The sequence below is a fragment of the Sturnus vulgaris genome, chromosome Z (genome assembly GCF_052056855.1).
Source record: "Sturnus vulgaris isolate bStuVul1 chromosome Z, bStuVul1.hap1, whole genome shotgun sequence".
NCBI classification, from domain to species: domain Eukaryota; kingdom Metazoa; phylum Chordata; class Aves; order Passeriformes; family Sturnidae; genus Sturnus; species Sturnus vulgaris.
In genome coordinates this window covers 22,270,946-22,288,332 of record NC_142283.1, presented here as the reverse complement: position 1 = coordinate 22,288,332, position 17,387 = coordinate 22,270,946, and the positions used below count along the sequence as shown (strand labels likewise).

The following is a 17,387-nucleotide window of genomic DNA, read 5'->3' as shown; positions in this document are numbered from 1 at the left end:
GCTTTGAGCACTCATGAACAAGCAAGGTCGCTTCTATTTTGACCATGATGCAACAAAACATTGTTCTTTTGTGATATGATAAATAAAACACAGCGCTGCAGACTAAACATTTTTATCAGGTCCATTTTCCACTTTTATAAGCAACAACAACTTTGGGAGCTTGTTAGAAGAGTGGAGGTTGGAAATAACCATGCAGGCAAGTTCATGAGCTTTTCACTTAGGACTGTGATATAGCTATCTCGTTATTGTAAAAACTCATTTGAGCAATAGGGCATTAAGTTCTTAGCCCATAACAGATAACAGTTATATCTGTGATTACTTTAAGCAGGTTTTTACCCCCTTTCAAATCAGCAATTTTTGACAATTTAGTAGCAAAAAATAGCTTTGAATGTGCAGCATGTTACCATTTCTTTCCTAGACACCAAACACACTTCAAAACTAACATTTTCTTTATCAGTTCACATAACATATTATTTAAATACTTAGTCAATTTGGAAAGTTTTGTGTTACCGGTATTATCCTGGCCACTACATTCAAGGAGAGTAATGCTAACATTCACAATTTATTAAAAAAAAAAAAAAAAAAAAAGCAATGACTTTCATGGTTTAAGTAACAAACTTCTAGTCATCTTTTCTTAGCTTACAGAACACTTTATTTCAGAAGAAATTTCCTCCTTTCTCACACTGGATAGACAAAAAATCTCTTAATTTAGAGTTCTATACTGCGAACCAGATGGTACCAGGTTTTTCACCCTGAAAACTATGTTTAGAGGTTTTCTAGAGCTGCAATTAGATACAAACCAGGAAAGGAAAAATTCAAACATGAGGACTAAATGCACATAGAGAAATAATTATTCTAACAAGCACCCTTCAAACTCTTTCTGATCCCCACTATCACATTCCGCTTATTTTCCAGATAAATATATAGTAGCAAGTAGGTAGCAAAAGATAAAATGTTAAAAGATTTATTTGTCACAAGTGCTGAACTTTTTACAAAGTATACTTAACCTCTAATTCAGGCCAACATAAGGATTGGGTTATTTGAGAGAAGAAAATTACTATCTGAAATAACACTCTCACCAAGCTCTTGCTGAATTGTTTTAAAAGACACATAAAAATATTAGCTCCCTCTTCCCAAATGGCAATAGGAATTCATGGCAAAACTTGGATGTTCGATATTGAAACATTTCTGACAAGGAAAGGCAAAACCAACATTAGGCACACATTTTGATAGAGAGGACAAATATGAAAAGGAAATTTTAAATTAAAAAAACCCCACAACCAAACACCAAAAAAAAAAATTCACCCCAAACTCAGCTACACTTCAGAATCTACTTGAGCTTTCTAGTCATCATGTCAGAGGCAATGGCTCAAAGACGCTCTTCCTACCCACCACACAGTCATATCCACATTCCGAGGACTCAGCAAAAGGAAAGGCCCTTGGTATTTTCTATTCCGCACCAAAAATAGATGTCTTCAGTAATTACTGACTTTTTGCACTCCTTCACTAGAACATTAAACCCAGTAGGGAGGTCTTTCGGCTTTCAATGAGAGAATGAATTGCTACTAAAAATCAGTTTTCAAATGTTCTCAGTCTTGTTTCTAAGAATGAAACATTTTGAAGTTTGAAGAAGTATGCCATCACAGGAGATAATGTTTCTTAGAATTTGGAACAAATCAGAAAAATAATAGGCTAGTATGTTTTCTGATTCTATAATGGCATAACTTTCAAATCCAATGTTGATGTGCATTTTTTCCCGAATATCCATTTCTTCACATATTTAAAGCAAAGCTAATATTTTTATTACATTCCCTGACATTACCATACATTTACTAGTCCATTAATTTATTATTAAACTTAAGACATATTACTTTTTTATCCCCTCCATATCTTAAAAGAACAAGAAAGTCAGATTTTAATTACCACCACAGCTCAACTGCAAAGAAGACACATTATCAGGGAGTCCTATTCCTGGTAAGAGCTTGATTATCCAATAAAGAGCACAGAAGGGAATCTGTACACAGAGAAAGAGTCCTGTGCAAAACCAGAAGTAGAGGCAGTTAGCTGTATTTCTCAACACATATGGTCCTTTTTCATAAAAGCAGTCTATTGTAATCAATGCAGACTTGCTGCTGAACAATTGATTATTTCATTACCAATCAAGACTTTGTTTATCCTTTTGTAAAAGATCATAAGGAAAGCTTTAGATTTCATTATTTTCCAATGTGAAGATACTGTAGCACTTGAATACCTCTTGCTCTGGTATAAAAAGGGGTTCCATTTACTAAAAATTCATCAATTACAGGAGAGACAAGAAATATAAAAAGTAAAATGATGATCAGTAATTCTTATCTTACCATTTTCAAGGTAGCCTAGGGAACAGAAGACTTTCACAGAAGTTTTATACTGTTTTCACTCCATTGAAGAATTAAGTACTCAAATAATAAGAATATCTTTTTGGATATGCAATGCTTTTCACAGCATCTCATCAGCAAACAACTATTATCAAGTGTAGGCAGCCCCGTTCAAGAGTGACTTTTGAAACTCTGTGTAGCACGCACATTATTCCATAACTGTCTCATAGAGACACTGGACTTAACTGGGGCCCACAGACACTGTGACATCTAAATAAATAACATACTAGATGGAGGTTGCAGTGGAGGTTTGGCTGTCACTTCTCATAAATTGTTTACCACAGTCAGTACCCTACACTGAGGGCAAATTCAACATCCAAAATCATCTTCTCCAATTTCCTATTTATATGCTCCTAGAACCAAAGGTTTTTTTCATCGAGGTGGAGCTCTCTGCACCAACAGAAGAGGATGGAGAAGAAATTCTTTGTTTCGAACCTGGCATGGACTTGGTGCTCCTTACTCATGGTATGCTCTTTCTGTCTCATCTTATTTCAATGCCTGAAAGTATGCATTGATTGTTGTGCCCCAAATAATTTATTTAAAAAAAATAAAACCCAAAAAACCATGGTTTATGAAATATGAAATTTATAGCACAATATATAGGTTGAAATATTAATTTAAAAACAACTGTTCACAGGAAGAAGGTATTCATGCTCTAGCTGCAAGACTTATCACCATGACATTTCAGAATAAGTTTACTAACAGGCTACATACACTTCTCCTTTCATTTTCTATTAAAAATACAATGCTACTTGCAAAGCGAATGATAGCACTTCTGTTTTCTTTAAAATCCCCTCACAGAATGCTCTCCAAAATGCTATTTTAGTCTTTCCCAAACCAGAAAAATGTCAGGCTTATAGAAAACTGAAAATGAAAAGTTGATACAAATCCTCATATAATTCCTGTAAACACACACAAAAAATTGGCTACTGATAGTAAAAGTATTCAGAATATGGAGACTTGAAAGCCTCCATTAGCACACTTCCATGGCACATACCTAAACCAAGTACCCAAATGCAGCACTGAAGTTATCCCACCAAGCACTCTGCACAGAAGCATCTCTTAGGTATCACACCTAAGATAACTTAAATTCCAAGATAACTTAATAAATGCCACAGCAATGGTGACTAATTATCAATTAAACCTGGAATTAATTACATTGGTGCTAGATGGTGCTAAAAAATTCAAAGATCAATTAGAATTGCACTGCAGTAAGAAAAAGGGAGAAATCTATTCCATCTTCCCGCATGTTGCATTTTGAAGCCTGGTGTGCTCTCACTCCTGGCTAATGAAGAATGTACATATGTTTAACACTATCTTTGTGGACAAGATTTTAAATTATCATGACTTGATGCTATCTAGAAACATCACCAGGAGCAGTTAAGGATGAACCCTCTGATGAAATAATTTCACTGATAGTATTGCATTACTAACAAAATTTTGTCACCAATACCTCCTTGAGATACAATGGAATTCAAATATATCTTTATTGTCTGAATGTCCTGCTACCTCCAATCTTTCTGAAAATGTAAATTCCTCATTAAAACCACAAACCAATAGATATTGGGAGATGAATGGATAATGGATGCTTTGCAGTTGTAGTGTACTGATAGATTGTGTCAACTTTTGCTCTTTCAGATGGAAAATTAATCGAGGGAATCATGCTGCCGCTTCTCTACTCAGCTGTCGACCCCACCATCACAAATAAAGCAAAAGGGATTTCCTGCTTAGAGAAATCTTACATGGCCCTTTCCATTAAGATTCCATGACTCTGAATCAGGGGATTCACAGCAACTGAAGATCACTGGAGCTATATGTCTCCGTCTGATCTGTCCAGAGCTCTAACTGTTCTCTGTGCACAAATTCAGCCAGTTTTCACTCTGGTTTTACCTGCATTTAGTTTGTGCCTTAGCTGCCATTGCACTGCAAAATTCTTTGTGCCTTGAAGTTCCCACTGCATACCAAGTGGTCAGTTTCGTATCACTGACAAAGTCTGTCAAACAGGAAAACTGACTGGAAGAAAGAAATTTAATCATCACTGCTGACAAATGCACAAGTTACTCACTTTAAAAAAAAAGAAAAAAAAGTCTTTTTAGTAACAACAATCTATCCCAAATTACCAAGTCTTTTTCCTCCCCTAACACATGCACTTTCATTGAACATCAAACCCACCAAAATCAATGATCAAAATAGCATTTTTCTGACATTACAGAAACACTGATATCTGTCAAATTATTTTTAATTGTCTCTACCATCCCTGCAGGAGAGAAATGCATCTGCACATACCTACTCTGACTCCCTTACAGAAAAACCAGGACACTTGAAAACCCTCTATGAAGACACTAAGACTGTAAAAAGATCTGATTAGATCTAACAGATTGAATACTTCTCTTTAACTTTCTTGAACTTGGAGTAACTGGTGTGTCACTGATTTTAACAGTACTTGTGACACAAGGTTAATACATGGTGAGCTTACAAGATCCCAACTGGTAAGCAAGTAGTCTTCACACTGACAGATTTCATATTCAAAATCTGTTCAGATTTTTAAAAACTACCAAGTTTATACAGTATAGAAAAGTGAAAGTGAATACTTGGAATATTTTACACAAACTCATAATTACTCCCTCCATAATTTGTAATTGCAAAACTTATAAATATTACCCCTTCATAGCTTGCTATTGTGACTTACTCTAGGTCTTCATAGAAGAACAACTAAAAACTTCACTTTTGACTCTATCTACATATATTTTAACAGTAAAGAGTGTTAAAATACATAAACTATATCAAACTTGAGATCCTTGTGGTTTTATACTTCCATTGAGAGAAGTACAGCCTTGTAATTAAACTGCTGTTTCTTTGGAGGTAAAGCCAATGGATTTTCAAAAAATCCACATTAGTTTATGATCTTACATGTCAGATCTTGCTTCTACGTTTGCAACTCCAGGAGCAATTTGGAAAGTAGTACTGGTAGTATTAATTAAAAATGCAGTAAGCACTTGTGTCAGTCAAGTATGCCCTCTGCTCTACAACACATTTAAATGTATGTCACCTTGACCTGCAATATACCACTGTAAAATTTTTCTGGTCAATATAAATCAAATGTACACTAATTTATTCAGTAAGTTTCCTGGGATCTGAATCAACATTAGAAATCTAACTAGTATTTATTATTCTGTTATTGACAAAGGGAGCATATTTAAATGACAACAAGAACACGTGGGTGTCATTTCGAAGTTGAATTGTTCTCTAGGGACATCCTTAGTAAGCATCTACATTTAAAGGTCATTCACTGCCAAATTATGAACAACTGTTGCATTTATTAGCACAGGCTCAATAGTTTAGAAGCTAGTGTCATCAATTTAAACTGACAATGAAATTTAATCGTCCACCAAGAAAACTGACATTTCCCATATTCTGTGTTTCATCATTTTATGTATACTCCAAACAGAATTGGAACAAGTGCCAAGTTTACTCTGGGGTTTTTGTTTGGGTTATTTTGTGTGGGGAAGAAGGAAAAAGACTTTCAAGATTATGTATCAGATGAATAGTGCTTTAGAAAAGCTGAGCTCCTGAAACAAAGACTTTTGAAAGAACTGTGTTTCCCATTTACTTCACTGACAGAACCCAATCTCAAGCATTGCATAATAAGATTTTTTCCTAATTTTTCTTTCTAATCTTTTATGTTCCTAATATTTTGTCTCTCTGGTCAAGACCTCCCTTTCTAATTCTCAGTTGCACAGTAGTTTTCCCTCTGAAAACTACTTTCTACATTTCCACCCTCTCTGAAGAACTGATGGATCTCTGACCATTCCACTTTCCAAGTGCTGCCTAGCCATGCCAGGGAAAAAAAAACCATCTGAAACAACAGGCTTAAGCTGAAAACAAACCAGTAAGTTGGTAATGAATTCCCACAAAGAAAAGGACAAACATCCCTTTTATATTTTTTCTTTCCAGGAAATAAGAACACACAGCAGCAGCCTGCATCCAGGGGAACTGGATTATGTTCCACTAAAGATAAGGAACTAGAAACACAGGGATGTCAGAAAGCATGTTATGGTTGCAATGCAGAGCCACCATAGGGAGGAACAGCTCTTCCTTCAGTCTCTCATTTCAAGCAGGAGGTCATCACTGTTTCTAGCAAAGGCACTAAGACAACCACCACCACTCTTCTCAAAAAACCATCCTTGACTGCAGCTTGTCTGCAATGGCCCTGGGAGTCACAGTGCAGAAGGCACCCTGTGTAACCCGCTGGCATGTGACTGGGCTGGTGGGCAGTCAATGACAGTAATCTTCTGTCTGCTTCCATCATCCTTTTCTGCTATCAGTTGCAAAATCTCTGATAGTTCCTTGTTCCAGCTACTCCAGTCCAACAAAACACTTTAATTTTGAACAAGTTAGCACATATGGGAAAGACAACAGTAAAATGATCAACTGTGTAAAGTGGTACTTCTGTGATAACAGAATGGAGTTAGAAGGGACTTTTAAAGGTCATCTAATCCACTCCTTTTGCAATGAGCAGGGACATCTTCATTTAGGTCAGACTGCTGAAAGCCCCTCCAAATTGGCCTTGAATGTTTCCAGGGATGGGGCATTTGAAACCTCTCTGGTAAACCTGTGCAGAGTTTCACTATCCTCACTGTAAAAACTCTGTTCCTTATGTCTACTCTGAATCTACCCTCTTTTATTTTAAAAGTGCTCTCCTTGTTTTACTGAAAAAGACCTACTAAAAAGCCTGTCCCCATCTTTCTTAAAAGCCCTGTTTAATTGCAAAAAGGGAGCATTGGAGTCCTCTCCTCTTCAGGTTGAACAAACGAATTCTCTTAGCCTTTCCTCACTGAAACAGGAAAGCAGAGGTGCTCCATGCCTCTGGTTCATTTTTTGTGGCCCTTCTCTGGACTGATTCCAACAGTCCTCTTTCTTGTGTTAGGGACCCCGGAGCTGGATGTGACAGACCCCCTTCCAGGTGGGCTCTCACCAGAGCACAGCAGAGGGGCAGAATCCCCTCCCTCCCCTGCTGCCCACACTGCTTTGGATGCAGCCCAGGACACGTTTGGCTTTCTGGGCTGTGAGTGCTCATGGCTGAGTCATGTCCAGCCTCTCACCCACCAGCACCCCTGAGTCCTTCCAGCAGGGCTGCTCTCAGTGCCTTCATGGCCCAGCCTGGACTGATAACAGGGGCTGTCCCAAGCCAGTGCACATTGGTACAGCACTTGGCCTTGTTGAACCTCATTAAGGTCCCACAGACACACTTCTGGAGATTATCCAGGTCCCTCTGGATGGCATCCTGTCTTCAGGAGTGTCACCACACCACTCAGCTCAGCGTGATCTGCAAATTTGCTGAGGGTGCACTCTATCCCTTGGTCTATGTCATTAATGAAGATATTAAATAACACTGGTCCCAGTACAGACCCCTGAGGTCATCACCTGCCACCGATGTCCACTGGGACTCTGAGCCATTGACCACTACCCTCTGGATGTGACCATCCAACAAGTTCTTGTGCATCTGACAGTTGATCTGCAGAATCCATATCTCTCCAGTTTAGACAGAAGGATGCTGTGGGGGACCATGTCAAAGGCCTTACAGAAGTCCAGATAAACGACATCTGTAGCCCTTCCCTTATGCACTGATGTAGCCACCCCATCACAGAAGGCCACCAGGCTGGTCAGGCAGGACTCACCCTTGGGGCAGCCATGCTGGATGCCTCAAATCCTGCCCTGTCCTCCATGTGCCTTAGCAGAGCTTCTAGGAGGATCTGTCCCATGATCTTCCCAGGCACTGAGGTCAGACTGACAGGTTGGTAGTGTGAAAGGTCCTCCTTTCTATGCTCTTTAAAGATGGGTACTCTTTTTTCCAATAACCTGGGATTTTACATGATTTTTAAATATCGAGGAGAATGGCTTGGCAACTACATCAGTCAATTCCCTGAGGACTGTGGCACACATCTCATCAGTATCCACAGACTTAAGTATGTTAGGGTTCTTCATGACCCTTATAATCTCTTACAACTTACTTCCCCATTCTCTGCTTTGCAGTCCATCTACTCGAGAACTGTGGGAAAAAGATTGCAAATGAAGACTGAAGCAAAAAAAGTTAAATAGCTCAGCCTTTTCTTGTCCCTTGTTACCGGTTTGCCAGTCATGTTCATTGGGACACCTTCTCTGACTTTTAAACCAAACTGTTTTAAATGCTAATATTGTAAAGCTGATGATGAAAACTAACTTCAAGTGAATTGCCTGTATAATTTCATAGCTAGTACAGAGAAATGGCAAGCTTTCATTAACCTCAGTTTTGCTGAAAGGACGATCACTTTGAATTTCTGTACTTATACAATACTCATGCAAATTATTTACATAATCACAAATTGTCAATTACATTGGCATTAGCCTTTCTCATTAATTGCCCATAAGTCCTTTAAAAAGGATAGACACAACTTTATTATCAGAGCAGTTTTCCATATCCACTCCTACAAGCATGCCCAATCCAAACTTCAGCTACAATTCCTCATATAGTTTAATGGTCAGCATAAAGTATGATGTACGTATGTATGACGTAAAGTATGCTTCATATGGGATGTACAACAGAATCCCCTCACATGACTAAAATGGCAAAATAATCATGCAGGAAAAACTACCAAAATCTACTGAACTACAGCAACTTTCAGATCTATTGGACTGACTCACCACCAGTAAATTATTCGAGAGGAAAAATGCTGTAACAATCCACAGTGTTGTAACAGAACATGTTCACACTCAGGATCATTTTCTTGGAAGACTCGTAGAATCATATAGTTTAATTTCTGATTTCTTTGAAGTTTATATAGCTTAACATTTATGAAACTTAAAAAAAACAAATCTTCTAGACAGCAGGAGTCACAGACAGTATTACATTTAAAGAAACAGAAATTCACTAAAAGCAAATATTAAAATAAACATTGCAATGAAAAATCCGTGTTTGTGTAATATGCACATCTTAGAAATCACGCTGTTATTTCAAATAACCTGCTCAACTAGGATGTGGTAGGATCAGTCTGTGCTATTATAATTATGCTCAATCACATTCAGTCAAAATGTTTTAAAGTCAAGTCCCTAAAATGACGCAGGTGTCTTGTAGAGAGTCTCTTACATTTAAATTAACTCAAGAGACAAAAATAATAATGTTGCTACAGTCCCACATTAATATAATGGAAGTGGTTTACCATTTCCAAGGCCTGCAAACACTTGCTAGTAGTGAGGACCAAATAATATACAGCATTAAGCATAAGGAAAATGAACTTTCTTCATGGAACTATGCCTACATGGATTAATCTTCCAGAAGTTGTTCTAGGATTCAATTTTTTTCTAAGCTACTAAATGAATATATTTAATAAAAGAAGCAAGCTTTGAATATCCACTTTCAGACAAATATCTTGAGTTTTGGTCCACCTGTCTCCACTCAGGACCATGTGAATGTGCTACTGTCCAACAGTTTTGTGGGATGAGAAAACAACTGGGAACACAAAGGACCTCTAAAAATTGTGCAGACCAACCTGCTTGTTCAAGGAGGGTCAACTATACAGCTGGCTATCCAGGATAGAGTCCAGGCGGGTTTTGAGAACCTGCAAGGATGGAGACTTCACAGTCCTCTGGGCAACCTATGCCGTGCTTGACCATCCTCATGATAACAAACCAGTCTTGTCTTTTGTTTAAAGGGTGTTCCTAGGTTCTGATGTTTGCCCACTGCCACCTCTCCTGTCACTGGGGACCAACACAAAGAGCCTGACCTTCTCATTTTGTCCATTCAGATCATCTGTATACATTGAATAGACGACCCTGTCCCTTTTACTCTCCAGGATGAGCAGTCCCAGCTCTCTCAGCCTTTCCGCACGCAAGAAATATTCCAGCCCTCCACCGTGTTTGGCCCTGCACGGGACCCGGACCACGCAGGGCCGAGTGGCGAGGGAGCAGCTGCCTCTCCTCCCTTGCTGGTCACCAGCCACTGCCGCTGCTGCCCCGCAGAACAGAGCTCGTGTGAGACAGCAGGTGTCTGTCTGGCTGAGTCCACCCTTGCTGTGCCGAGAGGGGCAGAGCAGGGGTGGCCTGCGCTGGGCAGGGCGTCGAAAGGCCGGTCTGGACAAGGAGGGCGAGGCTGGGGTGTACAGAGCAGGGCTGGGATGGCTCTACAGGGCAGGGTTAGTGAGGGCAATGCTGGAGAGGGCAGGGCGGGGCAAGAGCAGGGCAGAGATCGGGAGAATAGGATAAGGCTGGGCAGAGCTGGACAGGGCTGGCGGGGCAAGGACGGGCTGCGCTGGTCAGGGCGAGGCTGTGCAAGACAGGTCGGGGCTGGCCTGGGCAGGACGGACCTGGCACGCTAATGCCTGCCCCGCGCCCCAGCGCAGCCCTCGTTGGCCGCCGGCACATGGCCACCCCGAGGCGCGGGCGTGCTCCGCCCCGGCACACCTCACCGTGTATCCCCGCTCCAGCTCGCTCTCCTCATATCGGAAGGACGGGATGAACACCTCCATGCCGGGTCCCCTCAGTGCCGCGGCGGCGCCGCCGCCATCTGCGCGCCCGTCACGTGATCCCCCCGTCACGTGACGGGGCGGTGCGGGAGCCGCGCTCGGCCCCGCCCCCCCGCGCCGCCTCGCGCTGCTGGCGTGAGGCGGGAGAAGCTTCCTCTGGAAAAAACGTGGTTTAAAACAAACGGTGCTCGACAGCGTCGGCTTCTGCCTCAGCCAGAGCTGCAGCACTACTGCGGAGCACACAAAAAACGGACGGGAAAAAAATTAACTTCCAGAGGGTTGAATTTATCCAGTTCTAAATTCACACCGCAGCTCAAACCTGAATCACAGAATCGTTAGAGTTGGAAGGGACTTCTGGAGATCATCCAGACCAACCCCATGCCAAGGCAGGGTCACCTGGAGCAGGTGACACAGGAATGCATCCAGGTGGGTTTGGAGAGACGGAGAGAGGAAGACTCCAGGCCCCCCTGGATAGCCTGTTCCAGTGCTCTGGCACTCAGGGTGAAGTTCTTCCTCAGGTTGAGGTGGAATTTCTTGTGTTCTATTTTATGGCCATTACTCCTCATACTATCGCTGGGCACTACTGAAAAGAAATTGGCACAATCCTCTTGGCACCTGCCTTTGAGATATTTGTATGCATTGATAAGATCCTCTCAGTCTTCTCCAGACTAAACAGGCCGAGCTCCCACATTCTCCACATAAGAGAGATGCTTCAGATCCCTCATCATCTTTTTGGCCTCCACCAGACTCTCCTCAATAGTACCTTGTCTTTCTTGTAGACTAGAATTGAACACAACATTTCAGATGTGGCATCACTGGAGCGCCCTCCACCTGCTATCCGACTCTTCCCGGTGCACCCCAGGACACCACTGGCCCTCCTGGCCACAGGGGCACTGCTGGCTTATGGTCAACTTGTGATCCATGAAGACTCCCTGGTCATTCTCCACAGCTGCTCTCCAGTAGGTCAGTCTCCAACCTGTGCTGGTACTTGGGGTTATTCCTCCCTAGGTGCAGGACCCTACATTTGCCCTTACTGCACCTCATACAATTTAGCACTCAACTCTGCTGCCTACCAAGCCCACGGAACAGCAGCACAGCCTTCTATGACTAGGTCAGTCACCAAACAAATGCAGCACCTTTAGTAGTGCCTGTTGTGAACAATTAAGCGGGGGGGGAAAAGTGGTGCTCAGGAAAGTTGACTGTGTGTTTCCAAAAAGCTCTTAACTTTGTTATGTAGTGGAGAAAACCATACCATTTCAGAGAAGTGCAGATGATTTCTCACCACTGGAGGAATTAAGTAAGACTCTAAAATAAGCATTGTTTTGATGGCTTAAAGAGTAATGGATGCAGAAACAGAAGGTGTAATACCAAGTGTATTTAGGAGGCCGGGCTGTTGGTACAGGCAAATGCTTTGACTTTATACAACTTTATTAATTCCAAGCTTCAAACCATTGGGAAGCACTGCAAAAAGTCAACAAACTGCCACTATATTAGATGGTCATATCTTTAAACTCACCTTGTGAGTCTGGAGAGTCTGAGAAAACCTCACACTTTCACTGATCTTTTAGAGTAGCTACCATGATAGATCCATGACCATAGAGGGTTCCATCTTCATAAGTAGATTCAAGTATGAAAACATACCTCAAGAATGGGCAGAAAACAAATTTATCTGGTGTCTGTGGTTTATGGTATCAGCTTTTTGAAATTTCTTTTGAAAACTAGCTTGTTTCCTTCTACACTAATAACACTGTGGAGGGAGAGAGAAGTATTACAAGCTCCTTTTCCCTACTTCTCTCTTTATTTTACTGAAAGGTAAATTTAATTATATTTTGCTCTAAGCAAAGAACTGTGACCTTGAAGGATGCAATACAACGTAGACATCATTTAACTTCAACCAAGAAGATTAACGCAAACTAATACTATTTTACTTTGCTAAACTAAAGTGAAGTAACAAAACAAAATTTTAAAAAATTACCTGAAATCAAAGCCAGATATTCCGCAAGCATCTGTTTCTGCACAACACTGCTCTCGGGCCAGTGTTCCTAATGGCTGACAACCAGCAGGACATCTCAGCACCGCTCTGTGATAGTAGTGACAAGAGCAGTGTTTCCAGCCCCCCTGTGCTCCCCACTATGCCCTTTGACTGAAAGGTGTGTATGAAATCCCATTCTCCCTAAAAAGAATCCTCTGATAAAGATATTACAATAATCCCAATGAAAGACTAGCCATATCATAATAGTCTTAGCACTCTAGTAAATCTAGGCATACTAGGTAATACCATACTATCATTACTGTTACTTTCTGGTTAGGAATCCAGTCTTTAGGCATAGTTTCTGTTCTCCCCACAATAAAAAACAGAGGGATAACTCTTAGGACACCACTTGTGCCATAATGCATTTATGTTGAGAAGTGAGTAGAAGAACTTCATAGAAGCACTGTTTGTGGCTGTTTGCAACCTAATAAGCAGTAATTTCAAAAAGCTACTTTTCTCTTTAATATCATATAACTTATTAATAAAGAAAAGTTTTAGATTTTAATCTGGTTTAAAATTCAATAGAATATAATGGAACTTTTGACTGTGCATCAGCCAAGAGGAACAAGGAAGATTACATAGTGAGCTGAATTCAAATACATCAATATGTTTTGGAATGTTAAATACTTAATTTACACAATATATCATCATTAGTTGGCTAATCTTTAAAGTTACATCTGAAGAAAAAAAAAAGGATTTTTCCCCATGGCTGGCTGGCCAAGGATTGTCTTTCTGTCTAATACATCGAAGATCAAAAATTTAAGAAACATTAGTTTATGGAATGCTATCCAAGTGTGTTCAAAACCATCCAGATCTTGGAAAGCTAACTGCACAGATGCTACAATGCTTCCCACAGAAAACAAAGCAAGGTGAATATACTTCAAATGTAGCTTGACTAGAACTGGAATTATGTGTATTACAATTATGTTAGTAATCCTAAAAGCAAAACTGTAAAATGGTTGAACTCTACTGGTAAGAGACACAGACCATTTTCATATTCAGCTGTTGAAAAGTTTCTCAAAAGAACTCTAGGAAGTGTTGGTCTTCAGTGCTGGGTGTTGTTGCAGGTATCAGTATCTTGGGTTATATTCTTAAATTACCTTGATCCAGAATGTGAAATAAATTAATATACTCCCTCCAACTGTAACTCTTCCCTGTCATCAGATTCTACCTAACCTTCCATAATTACAGAAACTAAGAATCATCAATCCGTCCCTTTGCTGGCTACTTCTGTTTCTTTTTTCCCCAAATAATCACTGTGCAATTCCTCATATACAGAAAGAGAATTTAGCATCCATCATATTAGAATGATTCACAGAAGAAAAAAAAAGGAATAATTACAGGCAAATCTGAAAGATCACTTTCTACTATTTCTCATGATTCAAGACTTTCTGACTGGCTAGTTTCCAGATTAGAAGTAGGCAAAGAAACGCATACAAAAATTTTAATCTAAGTGATAAGTAAAGTACACATTAAAACAAGAGGCCAGATCAAAAAAAGAGAGTCCTTAATTAGATCACAACCTAAGTTTGTCAATTTTTCAATTGCTACAAAACTCATTTTAAATCACAAAATTCAACCACAGATACATGACTTATCTCTAATCTTTTCTTGCCCTTCCATTTCCATTGTAGATTTCTTTAACTTTAGTTTGCACATGAATATCCTGTTAGGGCAGATCTGCCTACACTGCTTTGTGTACTCTTTCTTAATGACAGAAAAAATATTTGGATTATTTTATACCCCTTCCCTTTGTTAATAATTTCCTCATTGATCTGGAGTGGGGGAGGGGAAAGGGAAGGAATGACTTCACCGGTGAAATAAAAAGATTACTAGCAAGTAACTACCATTGACACTACTACCAATGATTCAACTATGGAAGACAAGTATTTTAAAAGAAGAAAGAATAATCTTAACAAGCAACATTTTGAACCTGAAAATTCAGCTTAATAACTTGTTAAAATATTGCCCTTTTTTCTCATGTTTGAGATGGACTTATGTTTTGCCACAAATCAGGGTTATTACGTAGCCTGTTCTACTCTAGAGTAGAAGGAGAGGAAAAAAAAACCCTGAAGGGTTTTTTTCCTATTTATTTTTCCTTAAGACAATCATTTCACTGTACGCATAATTTTAGTGAATGTTGGCTGTTCACTTAAATGTACATGATCTACCAGCCAGCAGCTAATCTCCACAATTTGAAAGAAACAAGAGTTTTGTGCTAGCCAAATGTGACAGCTGATCTGGATATTCTATTCAAGCTAACCTTGTGATGCAAAAAAACCCCTAGAACCTTTTGTATTAGTAGCCAACCCTGTGTGACAGTGACCTCCAGAAATGCCATTATCCTTTTGTTCCCCAAAAGGCTTCTGATTTTAAAAAAAACTTGCACAACTCATTCTTGTTTTCAGTTGAATGGTATAGACAGCCACACTAATCCTTGCTAGCAGACTTTCTCATTCTCTTGTCACAAAGAGAAGAAAACTGATCCATCATTCAAATGAATTGTAACCCTGATAGAAGCAAAAAGAGATCAAGAGCTAAGAAAGCTGGAGAAACCACTTACAGAAAAAAGATCATGAAAGGATATGTTCACCCATTTTGACCTCTGCATGTCCAAACTGAGTCTTTTAGTTCTGGAAATATAATTTTCAGTGTGAATGGTATATATCTTAAGTTTAATACTGAGCTGTTGGTAACTTTTCATTAGCAGCAAGCAATCCAGCATTAAGTAAATTTTAACACTTAACAGTGTTAGATCATTTTCTTCATCATAAACCTCTTGCAAATTTCAGCTCTTCAAAAGGCAGTTTTAAGATCAATAACAGAAAAATCATAAGGTATTACTAGCTTAAGGTTTTAGCATCTAACCATTTAAAAAGAAATTTGATTTAGGCTTGATAAATTTTGGTGGGGGTTTTTCTGTTCTAGTTTCCTTGAAAACTCCTAGAAATACTAAGTCAAGAGAGGTATGTAGAGAAACAATAGCAAACACTAATCTGTCAAGTTTTACTTTTTTGTAAAAAGAGTATGTCCTTCCTGTTGAATGGAGGTTGCCAATCTGTTCAGAAATGGTATTTTGTGCTTCTTTAAATTTGACCTCACACAATACAAATTCATGGGTTTATCCTGCAGTCTTATGATAAGCTGAAGGAAACACATTCTCTTGGTTTATGAGATTAGTATTTGCCTAAAATTTGTTAACATTAATACCTTCCATTAATACTAATATATCAAATATATCAACAGGCTCATCATGTCATTAAAATGACAGAATAGCACATGTTATATTAATGTTGTATATTTCAGAAAAATGCTTACCTGGTCTGATTTCTTGCAAAAGGTATAATCAGTCGCTTCAAATGTATTTTCTTCTCAAGAAAATCCAGACGGAATGCTAACTCTTACAACTAAGAGGCAGTCAGCTGAATTACTCACTTTTCTTCCTCAACTACTACCAGAACTACTACAAGTTTGTTTTTTTTATTATTTTTGTATCCTGAGACCACTTAATACAATTGATGCAATGGCTCAGTCCAGTAGGACATCAGTATTTGACCATGCAGGTGATTTTAACTCTGCAGAAGCTTTGTAAACACTTGAAGGAGATTTCAGTTTAGATTTGTTGCCCAAGTATTTTGACCCTATGAGTATTAACACAGTAGACTTTGCCAAGGCAGTGATAACTTCAAGTGAAAAGAACACCTTCAATGAAGAGATTCAGAATTAAGAAACAGAACAGTTTACCGTGGATAACTGTTTGTGGATCTTTAATATCTTCTCCAGCACTCTTTGCTAAATGTTAGGTTTGCCCTGGATACATCTTCATTTGTTCTAAATGGTACTCCTAAGAACACCAGTAAGTACAGACACAAGCCCAGAGTGTTTAATGTTTCACAAGATGCATCCCCTTTATTATTGTAATCACAAAAACATGATTTTGTACAGGAATGTTTAAGTGAACATTAATCAATGCAATTTAATTTGTTTCATAAAGATCAGATAAACATACTACAGAACATTGTGTTGTAGAGAACAAAAATATCAGCTTTCTGGCCTTGCAGTGCACATTTTAGTCCAAGTATTAAGACACAATAGTGTTCAATTCAGCAATGTATTGCAGAACATCATGCCACAGTCCATTTCGAAGAGGGTCAGGACATGCAGCTTGTTAATAAAATGCTGTGGTATATAAAAAAAAGCCACATGTTAATTCATAAAATATATAGTGGTTTATTTGGATGATTTAAAGTGATTTCACTGTGGAATTTAGTTTTATCCAGGACAAACATCCAGAGTGTCTTGTCATTTGGAATATTCTTCTTTTAGGCAATGGCTTTGGCTTCAGGCAGGAATGCCTCCCAGTATTTTATTAGCTTGAAGAGAAGGGAAAAATCACTCATTAAGTACTAAATGCTGGAAAACACAATGCATACCTACCTCGTC

General features: G+C 39.2%; 2 protein-coding genes across 4 annotated transcripts in view; both read right to left on the bottom strand.

Annotated features, from left to right (window-relative positions):
* SNX24 (sorting nexin 24) overlaps positions 1-10,982 on the bottom strand; it is an 88,215-nt gene extending 77,233 nt beyond the window's left edge. For both annotated transcript variants that reach the window (XR_015799458.1, XM_014874387.2), the window contains exon 1: positions 10,856-10,982. Coding sequence is in view for 1 of the 2 variants with exons in the window: in XM_014874387.2 (XP_014729873.1) it covers positions 10,856-10,915 (60 nt within the window). In the remaining variant the exon portion in view is untranslated. The remainder of the gene's footprint in view (positions 1-10,855) is intronic.
* A 5,844-nt stretch (positions 10,983-16,826) lies between these two features.
* Positions 16,827-17,387, bottom strand: part of SNX2 (sorting nexin 2) — a 29,370-nt gene continuing 28,809 nt past the window's right edge. For both annotated transcript variants that reach the window (XM_088156643.1, XM_014874389.2), the window contains one exon: positions 16,827-17,317. In XM_088156643.1, coding sequence (XP_088012769.1) covers positions 17,267-17,317 — 51 coding nt within the window. In that variant the 3' untranslated portion in view covers positions 16,827-17,266. The remainder of the gene's footprint in view (positions 17,318-17,387) is intronic.